The 18,592-nt window shown below is 34.8% G+C and overlaps 2 protein-coding genes across 5 annotated transcripts; one reads left to right on the forward strand and one right to left on the reverse strand.

Moving 5' to 3' along the window:
- Window positions 1-8,028: 8,028 nt before the first annotated feature.
- LOC125842025 (methanol O-anthraniloyltransferase-like) lies at window positions 8,029-9,630 on the forward strand. Its single transcript, XM_049521218.1, has 2 exons — window positions 8,029-8,508; window positions 8,736-9,630. The coding sequence occupies exons 1-2, from the start codon at window positions 8,068-8,070 to the stop codon at window positions 9,612-9,614; spliced, it is 1,320 nt and encodes a 439-aa protein (XP_049377175.1). The 5' UTR covers window positions 8,029-8,067; the 3' UTR covers window positions 9,615-9,630.
- A 181-nt stretch (window positions 9,631-9,811) lies between these two features.
- LOC125842019 (beta-amylase 8) lies at window positions 9,812-18,512 on the reverse strand. Of its 4 annotated transcripts, none has more exons than XM_049521211.1 (10): window positions 18,059-18,512; window positions 15,563-15,775; window positions 14,591-14,671; window positions 14,180-14,383; window positions 13,646-13,840; window positions 13,088-13,252; window positions 12,033-12,293; window positions 11,042-11,248; window positions 10,660-10,879; window positions 9,812-9,986 (listed from the first exon to the last, which is right to left on the reverse strand). In XM_049521211.1, the coding sequence occupies exons 1-10, from the start codon at window positions 18,488-18,490 to the stop codon at window positions 9,961-9,963; spliced, it is 2,004 nt and encodes a 667-aa protein (XP_049377168.1). In that variant the 5' UTR covers window positions 18,491-18,512; the 3' UTR covers window positions 9,812-9,960. The 4 variants fall into 4 exon arrangements, with proteins under 4 accessions (XP_049377168.1, XP_049377167.1, XP_049377166.1 ...); XM_049521210.1 differs by having other exon boundaries at window positions 14,180-14,386; XM_049521209.1 differs by having other exon boundaries at window positions 15,563-15,787.
- Window positions 18,513-18,592: the final 80 nt, after the last annotated feature.

Below are 18,592 nucleotides of genomic sequence, written 5' to 3' on the forward strand. Positions count from 1 at the left end.
TAGTCCATTTGTTTAACAAATCAAGATTTTGAGGTATATCTACCTCTTCTAAACGAGTACTTTTAGTACTAGTGTCTCCTAAATCCATGATCAAGAGAGAGAAATATATCTATGTCAAAATACTTCACATCTATTAAATATTTACCATGAAAGTTCCTAGGCTCTGATACCAACGTTACAGGATCTCAGAAGACAACCGGTAATCCGCGCGGTCATCTTCAATCTAGCTTGTTAACATCCGAAACCGAATAATTTTGAATTGAAATACATACAAATTCTTAGATAATTAAATGGGTGTATGGAAGGATCCAATCCTTTTACCCAAGTAAGGGGTCTGTCCAGATTCAATACGTATTGTTAATGAGCCCATGTGTCTAGCGGTTCTAACCGGGTATGACACGCCCTTTTAACTCTTTTTGCGGGCTTAAGACCACGGCTAGCTAGACGGAGTCACTAAGACAAAGCCATTAAATTGTTGTATTGAATCTGACTGTACCACCATCTCGGAACCAAGTCAAGAAATTACATATGAATTTATGCATATTTAAATAAAGTCTAGATCTTTCATGGTAGATATAAAAGCGAAGTTAGTTATCCGGCATAGATATAAGTCTTTAGCCAGACATAATCACGGCTTGCATAAGTAGGAGAGTATTAAAGAGAATTAAAAGAAGAATTACCTTAATAACAAACAGCACTCTTTTATTTTCCGGCCAAAGTCCGGCAAACTCACACACAATACTTCAAAGTTTACAAAGGGGAGAGAGGGAGGAAAAGTAGAGAGAGGAGTTGGTTTCCAAAACCTGCCTCTTTACAAAATAAAAGCCCTTATTTATAGATAGGTAAAGGCATCTAGAAATAGTAAAAAGGGTCCCTTATATGGGGCCTAAACAGTACATCCACTGTTGTTAGTGTTTGAAACAGTACATCCACTGTTGGTAGTGCTTATCTTGCTTTGTTCATTAGGCTTTGTCTTTTAACTTTGCCAAAAGTTCTTCAGCCCTTCTCAGCGCATCTGTGTTATTAACACTTTTGCAGATAGTAGCATACATGAGCATTCTATGAACTAAGATAGTTAACTGCCTATCTGTTATCCCGTCTAGATTCCATTCATAAATCTCACTTCCACTGTAAGAAGTGTTAGTTTGATTCCAATCTCTTTCTTCTATAAGAACATCCTGCGGGGTGGGCCTAGGATAGTAGTAAGTCTGCATACTAGGTTTTCTAGCATAACCACTATTCTTTTTAGGATACCCACGAAGTTTATTGACTTCCATCTCCACTTGTCCTTTAAAATCTAAAGTGGTTTCCATTTCATCTGCGAAATCTTCAGCAATACTTATAGGTTTTGCATCGAATTCTGAAAACTTTTTATCAAGAATGCTTTCAAGATCGTGAAGAGGTCTGAGAATGAAATCCTGAATCTCAGGAGGCCTCTGAATAGGAACGTTAGGCTGCTTTGACGTAGAAGCTATATCATCAACGCTAAATCTCATAGATTTACTAAAAATAGGTCAAAAAGAGATCTTGATAAGATCAAGTGCTACAAGTGTGGAAAATTTGGACACATAGCTCCAAATTGTAAACTAGAAAAGCTTAAAGCTTTAGAACTGGATGAAGATATTCAAGAAAAGGTTTATAGTTTTCTTTATATTTCTGGTTCCGAGTCAGACTATGAGGAGTTTGAAGCAAGTTATGCAACGGAAGATGATCAACCCGAGTCTTCTAACAAAGAACCACAGGAATCAGATTATTGTAAATGTCGTGATGATATCTGTAGTTGTGAACATGGCGAGTTTTATAAACTTCAATCTCAGTTCGAAGATATGAACTTATTCACCATAACTGCAGACAATGTTATAGAACTTCTTAAAAAAGTCACTGATAACACCCTTCGTGAAAAGATCATTCAGTTAGCAGCTAGTAAAACTAGCTCTTCAGCTAATAGCATTTCTGATGATAAAAAGGTTAAAGATGATTTTGTTTATTCTACTCCATATTCTTTGTCTGAAGTTAATAATAGACTTTCATCTAAACAAACTATGGTAGTTCGTGATTCTTCTTTTGATGACTTAAAAAGAGAAATTGAACAATTAAAAGAAGAAATTAAATTTCTTAAACAAAATCATATTATTTGTGATCACCGTATTACTCAAATTGAGTCTGCTAATAGCAAGGGAAAAACTAAGGTTGATGATGAATCTACTGCTGAAGAAAATATTCTTGCTAAACCTGTAAATATTGACCCTAAACAAAACATGTTTTTGGGAATGATGCAAGTGGTTACATCTCATAAATGGTATGTTAAATGTACTATTTTAATTGATAATTCTTTCTCTATATCTAATATTGTCATGATTGATAGTGGAGCTGATGTAAGTTGCATTCAAGAAGGTCTTGTGCCTACAAAATATTTTGAAAAAACTACTCATATGGTTAAATCTGCATCTGGTCATGCTTTAGATATAAAGTATAAATTATCCGACACTCGTATTTGCCAAAATAAAGTTTGTATTCCTCACTTTTTTTTCTTGGTAAAAAATCAGTTATATTCTCCTATCATTTTAGGAACTCCGTTCATAAATGCTATTTATCCTTTTACTACTATAAATGCTAAAGGATTTTCGGCAACTTATAAAGATCGTGATATTAGTTATACTTTTATCACTGAACATGTTTCTCGTGATATTAATGCTTTAATTGAAATGAAACAAAAGCACATTAATTATTTACAGCTTGAGATTTTTAGTATGAATATATTCGATACTTTGAAAGCTACTAAAGTACAGGAGAAGATTAAAATAATCTCCGAACAGATGGCCATTGATATTTGCACTGAACACCCGAGTGCTTTCTGGAATCGAAAAAAGCACATCGTGACTCTTCCTTATGAAGATGATTTCTCTGAAGAAAATATTCCTACGAAATCCCGTCCTTGCCAAATGAATTCCGAATTGGTTGAATTCTGCAAAAAGGAGATTGATAATCTATTACAAAAGGGTCTTATAAAACCTTCTAAGTCACCTTGGTCTTGTACTGCCTTTTATGTTAATAATGCAGCAGAGAAAGAACGTGGTGTCCCTAGGTTAGTTATTAATTACAAACCTTTGAACAAATATTTAAAATGGATTAGATATCTTATTCCAAATAAAAGGGATTTATTATCCAGGTTATATGACGCCAATATATTTTCAAAGTTTGATTTAAAATCAGGATATTGGCAAATTCAAATATTTAAAGAGCATTCTTATAAAACTGCTTTTAATGTCCCGTTTGGACAGTATGAATGGAATGTTATGCCATTTGGTTTGAAAAACGCCCCTTCTGAATTTCAAAAAATTATGAATGATATTTTTAATCCTTATTTGGATTTCATTATAGTTTATATTGATGATATTTTAGTTTATTCAAAGACTCTTGAAATGCATATCAAACATTTAGATATTTTCAAGAAAATAGTTATTCAAAATGGTTTGGTGATATCTAAACCTAAAATGAGTCTTTTTCAAACAGAAGTTAGATTCTTGGGTCATTTAATTTGCCAGGGAAAAATTACTCCTATTCAGCGATCTATTGAATTCGCATCAAAGTTTCCTGATATAATTACTGATAGGACGCAATTACAGCGTTTTTTGGGAAGTTTAAATTATATTTCTCCCTTTTATAAGAATTTGTCTCGTGATCTAGCCCCGTTATACGACAGGCTGAAAAAGGAGCATAAGAAACCTTGGACTGATAGTCTTACAAATCTGGTTAAAGCAATCAAAGAAAGAGTTAAGTCTTTACCTTGCTTAACACTAGCTAATCCTGCTTGGCCTAAAATAGTAGAGACGGATGCGTTCAACATGGGTTATGGTGGAATTCTAAAACAAATTAACCCTCATGATAAGCACGAATACCTTATTCGTTTTCATTCTGGAAAATAGAGCGATGCTCAACGAAAGTATGCAACGGTAGCTCATGAAATGTTAACTATCGTTAAATGTGTTTTAAAATTTCAGGACGATCTATACAACCAGAAGTTTTTGATAAAAACAGACGCTCAATCAGTCAAATATATGTTTGACAAAGACTTTAAACATGATGCGTCAAAATTAATGTTTGCAAGGTGGCAAGCACAATTGGCACCTTTTGATTTTGAGATTCTATATAAGAAAGGAAGTGATAACTCTCTCCCAGACTTCTTATCAAGAGAATGCATTCAAAATGAGTGAATATAGTAGTTTTTCAGAAAGAGATAATGATGTTCCTATCTCTATGTTTTTTACTGAAAAAAGATTGATTACTATTTTAAAGGTTCTTCCTCTTAATCGAGATGTAAAAGAACTTATTTGCTGGAAAATTATAGATGGAATGTTGATAGACCTATTCCAATCGAAATTAATAGAAGAATCAAACACTTATTATGACACGAATTGGGTTTAAAACTTGTTGTTTCATTTGCAGAATGGAACACCCTTGGATGACTAAGGGTAGAGGCAGAGGCAGAGGAAGATCATCCTCGGTAGTCTCATCAAGATCGTCATACGGATCTTCTTCATCATCAAGCACCCCTATTATACAGAGAGGTGGAATGAGTTTAGTTAAACTAAATTCAAAAACACAGGAGAAAGCCTCGTCATCTTCATCAATACATCTGGAAGATATTCCAGAAAATAATCTGTTATATGCTCAATTGCAAGAGTTTATGACCAAAAAGCAAAGTAATACTTTTGCTTCGATAGCCAAAGAAGATACTATTGATGATATGAAAACCTATGAAAAGGTAGAGAAAAGAGAAATGATATTTCTCTTAGAAAATTCTAATATACAAAGAAGAGAAGAACCTTGGAAGATATTCCAGAGGTACTTCCTCAATGGGCTATACTTTCCGGGCGAGTCATACAAAACTCGGAAGTATTATGAAACTTTGATGATAAGCACGGGTGTTGAATCCCAACACTTCTCAGGATATAATACAACAGAGAATGTTTATAACTTCTCTAAAATGATCATTAAACAGATTATTCACATCGAAGATTGGGGTATTTCCTCAATGACTGAAAGACAGATTAGTCTTAACAATGTTAAAATAAGTTTCACATATTGGGATTATATCCAAGCTTTCGATAAAGTCCTCTGTTATAACAATGAGAGACATAAACATACTTGGTTTATAAAGGTATGTGCAAAGATATTTGCTAATCCTATACCTAATTGGTTTTTAAATTGGTGGTCATACCACGGGCCAACAATAAAAATATTGCCCGAACCACTTCTTAAATTATACAAAGAATGGGTGAAGATCTCCCCAGATCTTAACAGATTATATCAGCAAGATCATGTTCCTTATTTGCAACAAATTGAACAGATATGTTTCTTTATGGAATTTTCTATTCCATGGATCCACAAGTGGATTCCAGAGGTGGATTTTACTGAAGAACAAATTCCCTGTTTATATCGCACCTATTATAATAACTTTTGGGATAAATTAATGAAAAAAGATCCACAAACAAAGTCAATATATGGATAAGAACTGCTGGATCAAATTGCAGCAACAGTTAAAGAATATAAATCGATTCCTAATAAAGGAATTGTAACTGATGACTCAACTTCAGTAAAGCATATGGCTCGAAAGATTTCTAATCACGATGAAGAAGAGCAAAATCGGATGATTTTGGATTACCTAGAAGAGGTAAAAAAGGCTCTTCTTTCAAATATAAATCATTATGCAAAGTCAGATTCCTCAATGCGTAGTGAGGCTAGCGAAGATATACACGAAGCCCAACAAATTGAAGAAGAAGAACCAGCAGATGCGCTGAGAAGGGCTGAAGAACTTTTGGCAAAGTTAAAGGACAAAGCCTAATGGACAAAGCAAGATAAGCACTACCAACAGTGGATGTACTGTTTCAAACACTAACAACAGTGGATGTACTGTTTAGGCCCCATATAAGGAACCCTTTTTACTATTTCTAGATGCCTTTACCTATCTATAAATAAGGGCTTTTATTTTGTAAAGAGGCAGGTTTTAGAAACCAACTCCTCTCTCTACTTTTCCTCCCTCTCTCCCCTTTGTAAACTTTGAAGTATTGTGTGTGAGTTTGCCGGACTTTGGCCGGAAAATAAAAGAGTGTTGTTTGTTCTTAAGGTAATTCTTCTTTTAATTCTCTTTAATACTCTCCTACTTATGCAAGTCGTGACTATGTCCGGCTAAAGACTTATATCTATGCCGGATAACTAACTTCGCTTTTATATCTACCATGAAAGATCTAGACTTTATTTAAATATGCATAAATTCATATATAATTTCTTGACTTGGTTCCGAGATGGTGGTACAGTCAGATTCAATACAACAAGTTAATGGCTTCGTCTTAGTGACTCCGTCTAGCTAGCCGTGGTCTTAAGCCCGCAAAAAGAGTTAAAAGGGCGTGTCATACCCGGTTAGAACCGCTAGACACATGGGCTCATTAACAATACGTAGTGAATCTGGACAGACCCCTTGCTTGGGTAAAAGGATTGGATCCTTCCATACAGCCATTTAATTATCTAAGAATTTGTATGTATTTCAATTCGAAATTATTCGGTTTCGGATGTTAACAAGCTAAATTGAAGATTACCGCCCGTCTTCTGAGATCCTGTAACGTTGGTATCAGAGCCTAGGAACTTTCATGGTAAATATTTAATAGATGTGAAGTATTTCGGCATAGATATATTTCTCTCTCTTCATCATGGATCTAGGAGACACTAGTACTAAAAGTACTCGTTTAGAAGAGGTTGATATACCTCAAAATCTTGATTTGTTAAACAAATGGACTATTTCGAAAGTTAATATTAAATCTATTTATGATTATTATTATTATTGTTGTTGTTGTTGTTGTTGTTGTTGTTGTTGATCTTGATTTGTTAAACAAATGGACTATTCCGAAAGTTAATATTAAATCTATTTATGATTATTATTATTATTGTTGTTGTTGTTGTTCTTGTTATTGTTATTCTTATTATTATTATTCCTTTTCAATTTATTACAACAGAAGGGGTAGTATTTATTTAAAGGCACATGTTTCTCATCTTTAATTTGATTTAACAACCCACATAGCTGTTTTTTTCTTTGTTTGATTAAACATAGAAATATTTGAAGGGTCATTGATAATTTTTATTTTTTTTGGACTTATTAATGTATTATTTTTTTTTACCCTTCCTAGGAGCTTCCACCCCTTTTTTTGCTCCCTTGGTGACTCGAACTCTTAACCTTCGGGTTGGAAGTGAGGGGTTCTTACCATCCGAACAACTCCCTCTCGTCTGGACTTATTAATGTAACGTTCACAAAGAAAGAAATTATAGAAAGAAAAACGTTTTCTTAAAAATGGTACATACATATTCCTTACATATTTTCTAATCACCAACAAAATAGTAATCGATGGATCGCCTTTTACTTGTCTACTTTTTTAGAAATATATTTTTATTCTTAACATTCATTCTTTATTTCTCAAAATCTAACACTATAACATTAATTAATATGAGCATTGTAGTAAAATGCTCATATTAAATATTAATTTTTAAGGAGCATGTAAAATTCAAAGTGGACAAGTAAGAGTAAATAGTTGGAGTATATAAGAGGGAGACGTAAAACCTTATCTCTAGTGAACTAGACGGGAGAATGAACGTGCTTAGTCCTTTCTGAACAAGAAGTTTAAGAAACAACTAATTTTGAAATTTGTAATGTAAAATAAGTCATAAATATTTGAAATTGACTATAAATCAGAGAAGTAATTAAAAGTTAAAATTATCTATAAATTCGAGTTGAAATTGAGACAAAAACAATTTTAATAGTGCTCGTGTTAAACATTATTTTAGGAAAAAGAAAAAACGAATGGCCGGCTGGATAGTCCAACGTTCCCACACCACACATTTTTGTGTTTGTGATTGAATAATGATCAATTACACATCTCTTACTTGATGTAATTGACACTATAAATTTCATTCCAAATGCTTACCAATAATTCATATTTCAAAATAACAATTATCGATCGTTGCTAGCACTCTAAATTCTATTAAACCTCTTTTTTAACCGAATAGCACATTACACGTATGGCGCACAAGACTATGCCAATTTCAATAACACATCACAAGCCAAAATTAGTTGTTCCATCAATTGTAACACCCCATGAGATAAAACATCTTTCTGAAATAGATGATCAAGGGAGTACTCGTTTCCATGTTTCTATATTAATGTTTTATAAATATAATTCTTTAATGGAAGGTAAAGATCCAGCAAAAATTATCAAAGATGGATTATCTAAAACACTTGTGTTTTATTATCCATTAGCTGGTAGACTCATTGAAGGGCCTAATAAGAAGCTTATGGTGAATTGTAATGGTGAAGGAGTGTTGTTTATTGAAGCTGATGCTAATGTGGAGCTTGAGAAATTAGGTGACTCTATTAAACCACCATGTCCATATTTGGATTTACTACTTCATAATGTTCTTGGTTCAGATGGGATTATTGGTTGCCCTCTTTTGCTAATTCAGGTAAATAACATTCTATATAAATCTTCTCTAGATATTCTCTATATTACATAGCAAATATTACTAAACTAGTCCTTCGGAATGACTCAGTTGGGTATACATCCCCTGTGTGGTTTGAAGTCTATTACACAGCGGGGAGTTTACCCAGTGCTCACCCGAAGGGCAGAGATTGTAGCGGTATCCTAAACTAGGATAAATAAATTACTAAACTAGAATATCTCTATGTATAGGTGACTCGATTTACTTGTGGTGGATTTGCTGTTGGATTTAGACTTAATCACACTATGATGGATGCATATGGTATCAAAATGTTTCTAAATGCATTAAGTGAATTAATTCAAGGAGCTTCTACACCTTCTATATTACCTGTATGGCAAAGGCATCTCCTAAGTGCTAGATCATCACCATGTATTACATGTATTCATCATGAGTTTGATGAGCAAATTGAATCAAAAATTGCATGGGAATCATTTGAAGACAAGTTGATACAACAATCATTCTTTTTTGGAAATGAGGAGATGGAAGTCATTAAAAAACAGGTTTCTTCAAATTGTAAAAGTACAAAATTTGAGTTATTAGTGGCGTTTTTATGGAAATGCCGTACCATTGCTCTTGATTTGCCCCTTGAAGAAATTGTTCGTTTGACATTACTTATGAATATACGTGGAAAGTCACTCAAATTTGAACTGCCACCTGGATATTATGGGAATGCATTCATTACTCCAGCTGTAATATCAAAAGCAGGATTACTATGTTCAAATCCACTGACATATGCAGTTGAATTGGTTAAGAAATTTAAAGATCATTTAAATGAAGAGTATGTTAAATCAATGACAGATCTAATGGTGATTAAAGGGCGACCAGAAATAACCAAATCTTGGAATTTTATTATCTCAGATAATAGATATGCTGGATTTGATGAATTTGATTTTGGATGGGGAAACCCCATTTTTGGAGGGGTTCCAAAAGCTACATCTTTCATTAGTTTTGGTGTGTCTGTTAAAAATGACAAGGGAGAAAAAGGTGTTTTGATAGCTATAAGTTTGCCTCCTCTAGCCATGAAAAAACTTCAAGATATCTACAAGATGACTTTCACAAATATTGAATAAGTCAGCATAAATTCAAAGATGCAAGGCTTTTTCTGCCTTTGCACCTCATCAATGCTGTTTTGGGAGTGATTAAATCAGAATTATGGAGCTTGTACTATATGTTCCATCCTTTTTCCTATTTCAATTTATGTGACCCTGTTTGAAAAAATAAACTCTTTCTTTGTTTCTCTTCAATTTGCAGACAAACATAGTACAAATGGTGACTTAGTGTGTAATTTTATGTATAAATCAACTGAATTCCATTTACAATTTACATAAATTGACACACATATTTGGATAAGTACAAGGAAAAAGTCTTGAAGTAAATAAAAATCCTCTTCATTTCAAGCAAAGATTCTATGATGACTTAAGATTCGACATTGTTGATTTCTCCTGAAAATAGAAACAAGAATGCAAAACAAGTTAGTGAGAGTTACATGGATCTATTAGAGCTCAGAAAACTTAAACATTGTGTATATCAATGTATTTAGTAAGATTCATCACTATAAACAAATAAAACGTTTGCATTGGAGGAATCTTAGTAGCTTAGTTGGTTGGTTATCTGAACTTTCACCTTGTTAGTGAGTTCGAGTCCCCATCTTATAATCCCCTACCCCAAAAAAAGATAGATAGTAATTACCTAAAGAAAAAAACTAAAAAACATATTGAAGACTGCACAGAGGCATCTAACCAAGAATTTTAACTGCTTTTCTGATCACTGTGAATGAAACAGTTTGATTAAGAAATGACAGTGAAGATATACTATATTACCTTATTCCATGATCACAAATAAAACGGATTTGGGTTTCGATCTACATATGTTGCTCGTACTCTTCAAAAATGCCGATGGTTGTATGTCAATTCCTCCAAAAAGTAGTGTGTTTTTTAAGGATCCGACACAAGTGCAACGGCATTTTTGGAGAACACAAGCAACTTAGGTTTTGATACTTCTAAGAATCAAATATTCTTCAACATTACTTCAAACATATTTAGTATATTTGCTTCATATAAGTTAACCAAGCCAAAAGAAAATGGGGGTGGGGATTGAATATCTAGAAAACAATACCATGCATGCATTTGATGAAGTAGTCCAGTTCCGAGAAACATATTGCACTCTGAACCAACGGCGATGGTTGTTGAAATGCAAAAAAAGAGAAACGGTGACGATCAGGATCATTTCTAGGCTTTGCAGTCTCAACCAGCCTCATAAATCCTTCTCTATCATAACATGGAAATGCATTATGACCAGCAACATTAATCTCCTTATCCCATGCTGAATTCATGATCTGCAGAAACAGAAAAGTGTTTAAGACGCAAGAAAAGAAAAAATGAACCCGTGCTTCACTGCTCTCTGAGTGATATGCCCCAAAGGGTGTATCTACGAATCAAACTTCTTTTATTTGCCTCTTTAAGAGAGTTCTCGGAGGAGTGTTAAAGAGGCCAATAACCTGCCAACTCAAGCCTTCTGGATCTGCCAACGCGTCATCAGTTTCTGGAACCTGAAGCCCTGAGCTTACAAACTTTATTGTTACAGAGTGCTTTTTGAGAACTTCAAACACTGGAGAATAGCCATCCTGGTTCGTTGGGTTGTAATATCCAGCTGTGAGCTCTGCAGCATGGCTGCTCGTTCTGTACCACCAATAAATTGCTGGAATCTGCAGAAAAAAGAGAAATGTAATTCACCAGGAAAAAGTATGCCCCTATCCAAGTTCTTCATTAAGATACTGTCAATCTTTTAGACGAACATTTTCACCTATTCAACTAACCTAGAACACCATCAATGTGCACCAGCTAAATCAATTTGAATAGCAACAAATAACTCAAAGGAAATATGTTACAAGTGCAGTCTTTCATTATTTTATCATGCTCATTTTTCCTGAATGCTTTGTAACACTTCCTCTATTATCTGTTATGTCTTCTTTACTTCCGTAAATTTTTTTGGTGTGTTACTTGAGCCAAGGGTCTTTTAGAAACAGCATATCTACCTCCAAGAGGTAGGGCCGTAGGGGTAAGTCCGCGTACACTCTACCCTCCCCAGACCTGACATGTGGGATTACACTGGATAGGTTGTTGTACTCTCCCCCGACCCGAACCAGAAGGTATTATCAATTCCACTTCATGAAGGCAAATCCAATTTATATTTGACCAAAAACATCTTAAATATTTTGAACTACAATAATTTTGCTACTTTTAGTATTATTTTTTAGTTTTCAAATCTCAAATTTTTTAATTCAAAAAGATAGAATTTAGAGATTGCATTTCAAAAACTGGTCAAATTGATCCAAAATAAAGAAAGGCTCTTGAGTTTGGAAGCCAAGAGCATAAACTACCAATTTTGAATTATTGGAGATGAAAAGAATAAAAGTTAAGAAATAGAAAAAAAAAAACCGAAACAGGAGTCAGAAAGTATGACGAGCTGATTTAGACCCATATGTTTACCTTCACGACAATTTGTATCCCCTCAAATGCAAGAGTTGCCAGGGTGAGAACGCTATCAGCATGATCTATTAAGACCTGTCTATACCAATGGAGGAAAAATCTCCCATAGTAGCTATCATAATCACCTCGCTCACAGAAGAATCCAGTTTCATGTGGCTTAGAATTGTAATAACCAGCATTATCAGGTCCCTTGGCCCAGAAAGAGTGTCCCCTTGATGTTGCAGCTTTTCGAAGATTCTGCAGAGAATATTTATCATAGCACTGAAACAGGAAAAGTTGAAGCCAATTAGAGGGGGAGACAATCAAATCAAATAAAAAGGGTTTTAAATTCATGTTCAGGACACCACTATAATAGTTATCTAGTTTAAATTTTTAAAAGGAAACAAGCTATTAATCTGTATACAAAAATACCAATGTGATACACAATTGAAAAAAGTTATCATCATATTCATAAGATAATTGCTACATCATATTCAAGCCTTTTGTATTTCCCATCCCAACATTATAGACATGTCTACTTAGTAGTCACTTCTTTCCTTTCAACTTTCCTGTATCTTATTATAACAGCTTTGTTAGTAATGCCCTGTGACTTAGCTCTAGATATTAGGTGCTGATGAGGAATCACAGAAAATCTCTATGTAATGTTTTTTACTGTTTGTTTCGCCTCCTTAAAAAGGCTACGCGTTAGTTAGGTACAGTTCTGTAGGATATTTCTTTGGCTACAAATATTACAATCTAAGATAGATAGAATTGATAGTCCCTATCACTTATATGCAACAGGTTGACTCAAGATGGATAACTATATCATAGAAACCATTACATCATATGAAATTTCTCCTTACAAACCAAAAAAAATAACTACATAAAAACTATCCACTTAGGTTAAATGAAGAACTAAACAATGTCAGACTACGCATTTTCAGGTACACCAAGGTTATCAAACAGACTCAGGGAACAAGATAAGATTGTTTTCTAAAACTATAGTCGGTGAAGACCAAGTAATATGACCAAATCACGTAACTATTCATACATCATAGCCTTCCTATAACAGATACCTGAAACTCACCAATACCAGGATACCTCCATCCCATCCTTTCAGAAAAAGAAGGGTACTTTAGCTCCCCAGAAGCTCCAAGTCCAATTTCAATAGCAGAAATTAGACCATCAGTGAACAAGTCATCAAATTCAGTGCGGAAGCTTCTCATCAAATCAAAGTAAACCTGCAATTTTGGATTTCAAACTAGTGATCAAAATAACTAATATTTAGTTCCAATTTAGACTATTACAACTTTATTTCTTTTTAGTTTTCACTTTTGTCTCAGCATCAGCGAAGGCAATCAAACGGAGAAAACACTCTTTTATGTAGGAAATGATATATCAATCAGACTTCTATTTTTACAAGAGCTGTCAGACTTCTATTTACAAGAGCCACATTACCTTTCACTTCAAAAACTAATCTTGTGGAAAGTTCCTCGGAAATACAAATTATTCATTATCCAGTTGACAATACAATTTACATGATTGGATGATATGTATTAGAGAGATATTCCCTTCAAAGAATCAGGGAACGTTAGCTTTTCTCATTTGAAAGGAATAAAAGGAAAAATTAATACCTCGATGGCAGTTCTACCTCTTAATACTCGTTCTTTGTCGATGCCCCAGGATAGGCATTCAGTGTTCCTTCTTCCTTGACGATCTGTGAAGAATATATCCTGATTGTCTTTGCCTATCTCCAGAACCCACTGAGGAAGGGATATGAACATGCCACTGGTATCACTTCCTCCATTTTCATGAAATGCCATTACAACCTTTGTGGATAAAAGAAAAAATTACATATCTATTAATGGGAATCCGCTCATAAATAGCCTAAACAAGCTCAAGAAATGTCTTAATGCAAACATAAAATGGGAACATATATCAATTGCCGCTTTCTTCTGGTTGGGTTACTTTCCCCTCAAGGAGTGAGGGGAATAATATTCCAGAATATAGATGTAATGAGGCATCGTAAGAATGAATTGTTTGTAAGACACTGAAATGACTAAAGCAGGAAAGGCCAGGGTTCTTTCCACCAAAGGTTGACTAGTTTAAGACTTGTTAGAAATTTGACGAATCAATGAGTATAATATAAACAAAGAGCGGTTTAAGACCTGCAGTTTCATATTGAAATCACGGATTATTTTGAACAATTCTCTGTAGCCAGACCACTCATATTTTTGAGGTACCCAACTTTCAACGATGCCCCACCAGCAATTTACCACAACACCATCGATTTTTAAGGACTTAAGCTGTTGCAACTCCTGTTTAACACCATCAGGATCCATCAACTGGCAGAAATTGTTGATTACACCACTCTGCCACAAACAAAGCCATGATCTAAGTATGGATAATTAGAATGAAAATGGAATGTGTATAGATGTGATGCCAACTGTTTCCTTATGTTTTATTTTGAATGGTGAATATGGAAAGACAATTAAAAATGAGAGAGAAATCTGAAAGCTTGGCCTCCTCCTTTTACATGTAATGAGGAACAAAAATATATTAAGGAAAAAGCTGCTTACAGAAAGCATAACAAAAACAGGGACGTATTGAGTCTCTGCAAAACTATTTCCATGCTCCCCACAGTGAAGTTCTTGCATGAGCTGCAACAAATAACTTGTTAGATATCCTCCGACGGGAGAACAAATGTATCCAGTATACCAACCTTCAAATAAAAATAGCTTACAAATATACAAGCAACCATGTTGTATCAAGAACAACTTAGTCTGATCTCTGCTGCTGAGATAAAATCATACTACTAGGGTCTTTGAAGCATGAAGAGTTGAACTCAAAATAAACTTCCAAAATGAATGTGAGATATTGAAAGAAGAAAGTCAACATTAAGATCTTCCATTGTTGTTGGGGAAAAGTCAAAACCACTCAAATAAATATGTCGGAAGTGGAACAAGGAATTACTACGTCAACTATGTCATCTCATACGCAGCGTAAGTAGCATGAACACAGACACAGAGAAAATATTTTTTGAGAATTTGAGGACATGACACAAACAAGAAAAGGCATTACATCTTCATATATGACTTCATATGTAGCTTCAATCTAGCCAAAAAAAAATCAAAAAGAAAACATGAGCTGCAGACCCAACATTAATTTCACAGGTTCCTGCATTATATTTAAGTCAGTCAACATCAGTTATAAATAGAGAGACAGAGAGAGAAAGAGGGTGAAAAGAGAATGCATCTAAAATCCTCCAAAAGACAAAAAGAACATAAAACCTGATAATAAACAACTCAAATATAGTAGCAAGTCTCCGCCTCCCCTCTGATTTGGAAAATGGACAATTTGTATCTTCATAAGTTCTCATTTATGCTAAAACAATTCAATTAGTTGTATTAACAGTGCTACATTGCAGTCTAATGAAAAGATGGGAAACGTTTAAGATGGTGGAATACATCATGATAAATAATAAACCCCAAAGCCACGTTGAACATTACTTTTAACGTACATCATCCTCAGCTTATAAGAACTTGATTTACCTGGCCTGCCTCTAAACATCCTGTAGAATTCATTGGACTGGTACTTGTGAATTTATCAACCTTCGTATCACTTTCTGTGACCACAATAGAATCAAAAGATGCAGGCGATAAACTCTCATTGATCCTTGGAACTGATGGCTGACCGTCCACAGATGCTCTGGTTGAGCAATTTCTAAAGGAACTGCCCGAAACTGGGCTCTCAACAGACATCACCTGATAAGTCCCCTATGAAATTTATTCAGTGGTAGTGATAATTAAGACATCATTTTGTTGGCAGTTTAATGTTTAAACAGAATATCAAGAAGATCAAATGCCAATGAGACAAGATGTTATCTTTGCAGCAGCAGATGCAGTGAAAACAAAATAACTCCAAGATAAAATATGAATTGGTATGTATTATTTCAAAGCAGTGTATTTTCAGAAAACGTCTTTAAAAAGACCATATAAACATAGATTCAGGACTTCAGAATCTTCCAAACACATTGACTGATTGAAGGTAACATGCCTAACAATGAAATGTACAATCTCAAGAAAAAGTGTAATATCTGTTAGTAATAAATGGTAATAACAAACGTGTTTGGTTGTTGTATTTTCATTTTTATTCTGTACATTCTACAAAAGAAAATAATGATCTCCTCAATTATTACATTAAGTTACAGTTAGAGCACCACATACACCAAACTATCTAGGTACATCATTTATACTTTGTACGTTGTTTTTTCTTTGTTTTATTTTGTTTTATTTTTTTGATAGCATATACTTTGTAAGTTTCTTTTCTAATTATTAAAAGAAACTTCAGTTCTCTTTTCATCATCCAGCAAACTACACCATAGATCATTCCTTTGGTCGAGTATAGTTCAAGATGGCAACTGGTCAAAATCATCCAACATTTTCTCTATTAAATTAGATACATTTAACTGTTTACTTTTTTCCAGTAAATTCAATATCTTCTACGGCGTAAATATTAGTAAGCTAGGAAAGACTTCACATTCAATATACTCAAGGGTAAATTCTGCTTAACCCATTAACCTTTTGGGTTTGGTGAACAGTACTTTAAAAGGTTTGGGGAACAGTACTTCCTTCGGATTAGAAAGCACAAAGAATCTCATTAAACTCAGAGTCAAGGAGAAAAATAAAAGTCATTCACCAGAATGCCAGAAGGACAAAATGTACTGAGATCTCTCACAACTCACAAGACCAAGAAATATGGAAGAACGACCTAAAACTAAAACCTTGTCCGCAATGTTGACAAGCTAAAGTAAAATTTTCAAAATTGCAAAGAGTAACACCTTCGAAAGAAGGGTCAAGGTATAATAAATTTTGAAATTCTAGGAAAAAATCGCACAAAGCGATAAAAGCCAAAGGCATGAATATCAATCTAAATTAATACTATTGCATAATTTTTTTCTGTTTTACGACAACAACCAAGTGGGATATGGGGAGGGTGGTGTGTACGCAACCTTCCTCCCACCTTATCCCGAATATATTCGTTCCTAATCATATCTCTCCTACTCTGCCCACATATCAATCTCAACATCCTCATTTCCGCTACTTTTATCTTCTAGACGTGTGAGTTATTGACAAGCCAACACTCCACCTCATACAACATAGTTGATCTAAGAACCACTTTACAAACCATCTCATACAACATAGTTGATCTAAGAACCACTTTATAAAACATACTTTTAAGTCTTCATGAACATTCTTATCACATACGACATCGGATGCAAGCTTCCATTTCATCCACCTCAGTCCAATACGACATGTAACATCATCGTCAATCTTCTCATTTCCTTGTATTTATTGACCCAAGATACTTGAAACTTGAAGATGACTTGTGTATCAAACCTCACTTACACATCTACCTCATGAGTTAAGTCACTAAACTTGCACTTCAATTATTGTCTTAGTCTTGCTCAAACTGAACCCATTAGACTCCAGGGTATGTCTCCAAACCTCTGACCAATCGTCAACACAAAAGACATCAATCTATGATGTCTTTTTATAAGAGCGGTGTCCAGCTATTTTGCGTGTTCTTCGACTATTCCACCAAATACCTATTATCTCCCCCTGCACAAGTTCTGGTAACTCTCTCCCACCAACGCTTAGGCGGATAGCAAGAAATCACCTAACATCTCATCTCTGCAAAAATTTGAACCCCCCCCCCCCCATCTCCCAGAGTTTTACCCACTTTGTTGAAACCTAAGCTACACCACTTGGGTCAAAGGGGTTCTCTATCCCATTGAACAGGTAAAAGGGGTACAATTTAATGGATTAAGTGTAATTCACTCTATGCTTCAATAACTAATACTTTTTTCTATCTCTCAAATTGGTTTCAGAAAGTGCATTGCATATAACACTCAAATTATCAAAGGTAAACTGTAAAGACTCAAACTTTGGCAAAAGAACATCAAGTAAAAATCCATTCAGTAGTAAATGTGAAAGTTGACACATAAATTAGAACGAAGGGAGTAATTTCAGTAAATATGAACTCACCATATTTGAAGCATTAGTCGGAGCAGGAGCAGGAGCAGGAGATTGTCTAAAGGTGGTACCATCAGGCTCAACAGTCCAACCGGCTTGCCGAGCAAGTGCAGCAAGGACATCATTCATATCAGCACGAACAGGAAGTGGAAAATTCCCGTACTGACGAAGTCCAGCAAGCATTCGGCTCGTAATTGCTCGCCGGTGACGTTCTCGTAGCTTCGTTCGTTCCTTCTCCTTCTCTCTCTCTTTTCTGCTCTTATTTATGGTTCCGGCGCCAGCAGCGGCGGCGCTTGTGGCGGCGAAGCCGCGGGGACGGCGAGGTTGGGGATGGGATTGGGGCTGAAGAGGGTGATTCGGGTTTGGATCATCATTCGGGTTGGGAAATTGGGGATCCGGATCTTGGGTATTCGAAATGTGGTGATGGGGATGAGGATTGCTCATTGTTGCATGTCTTCTTCAATTTCCTCTATACTCTTTTATAGTTCCAAATTTTAGGGCTTCTGCGAAAAGTCTAATCGAATTGAATTAATTTAAATTGAACTA

This window comes from Solanum stenotomum, chromosome 10 (assembly GCF_019186545.1).
Source record: "Solanum stenotomum isolate F172 chromosome 10, ASM1918654v1, whole genome shotgun sequence".
NCBI classification, from domain to species: Eukaryota; Viridiplantae; Streptophyta; class Magnoliopsida; order Solanales; family Solanaceae; genus Solanum; species Solanum stenotomum.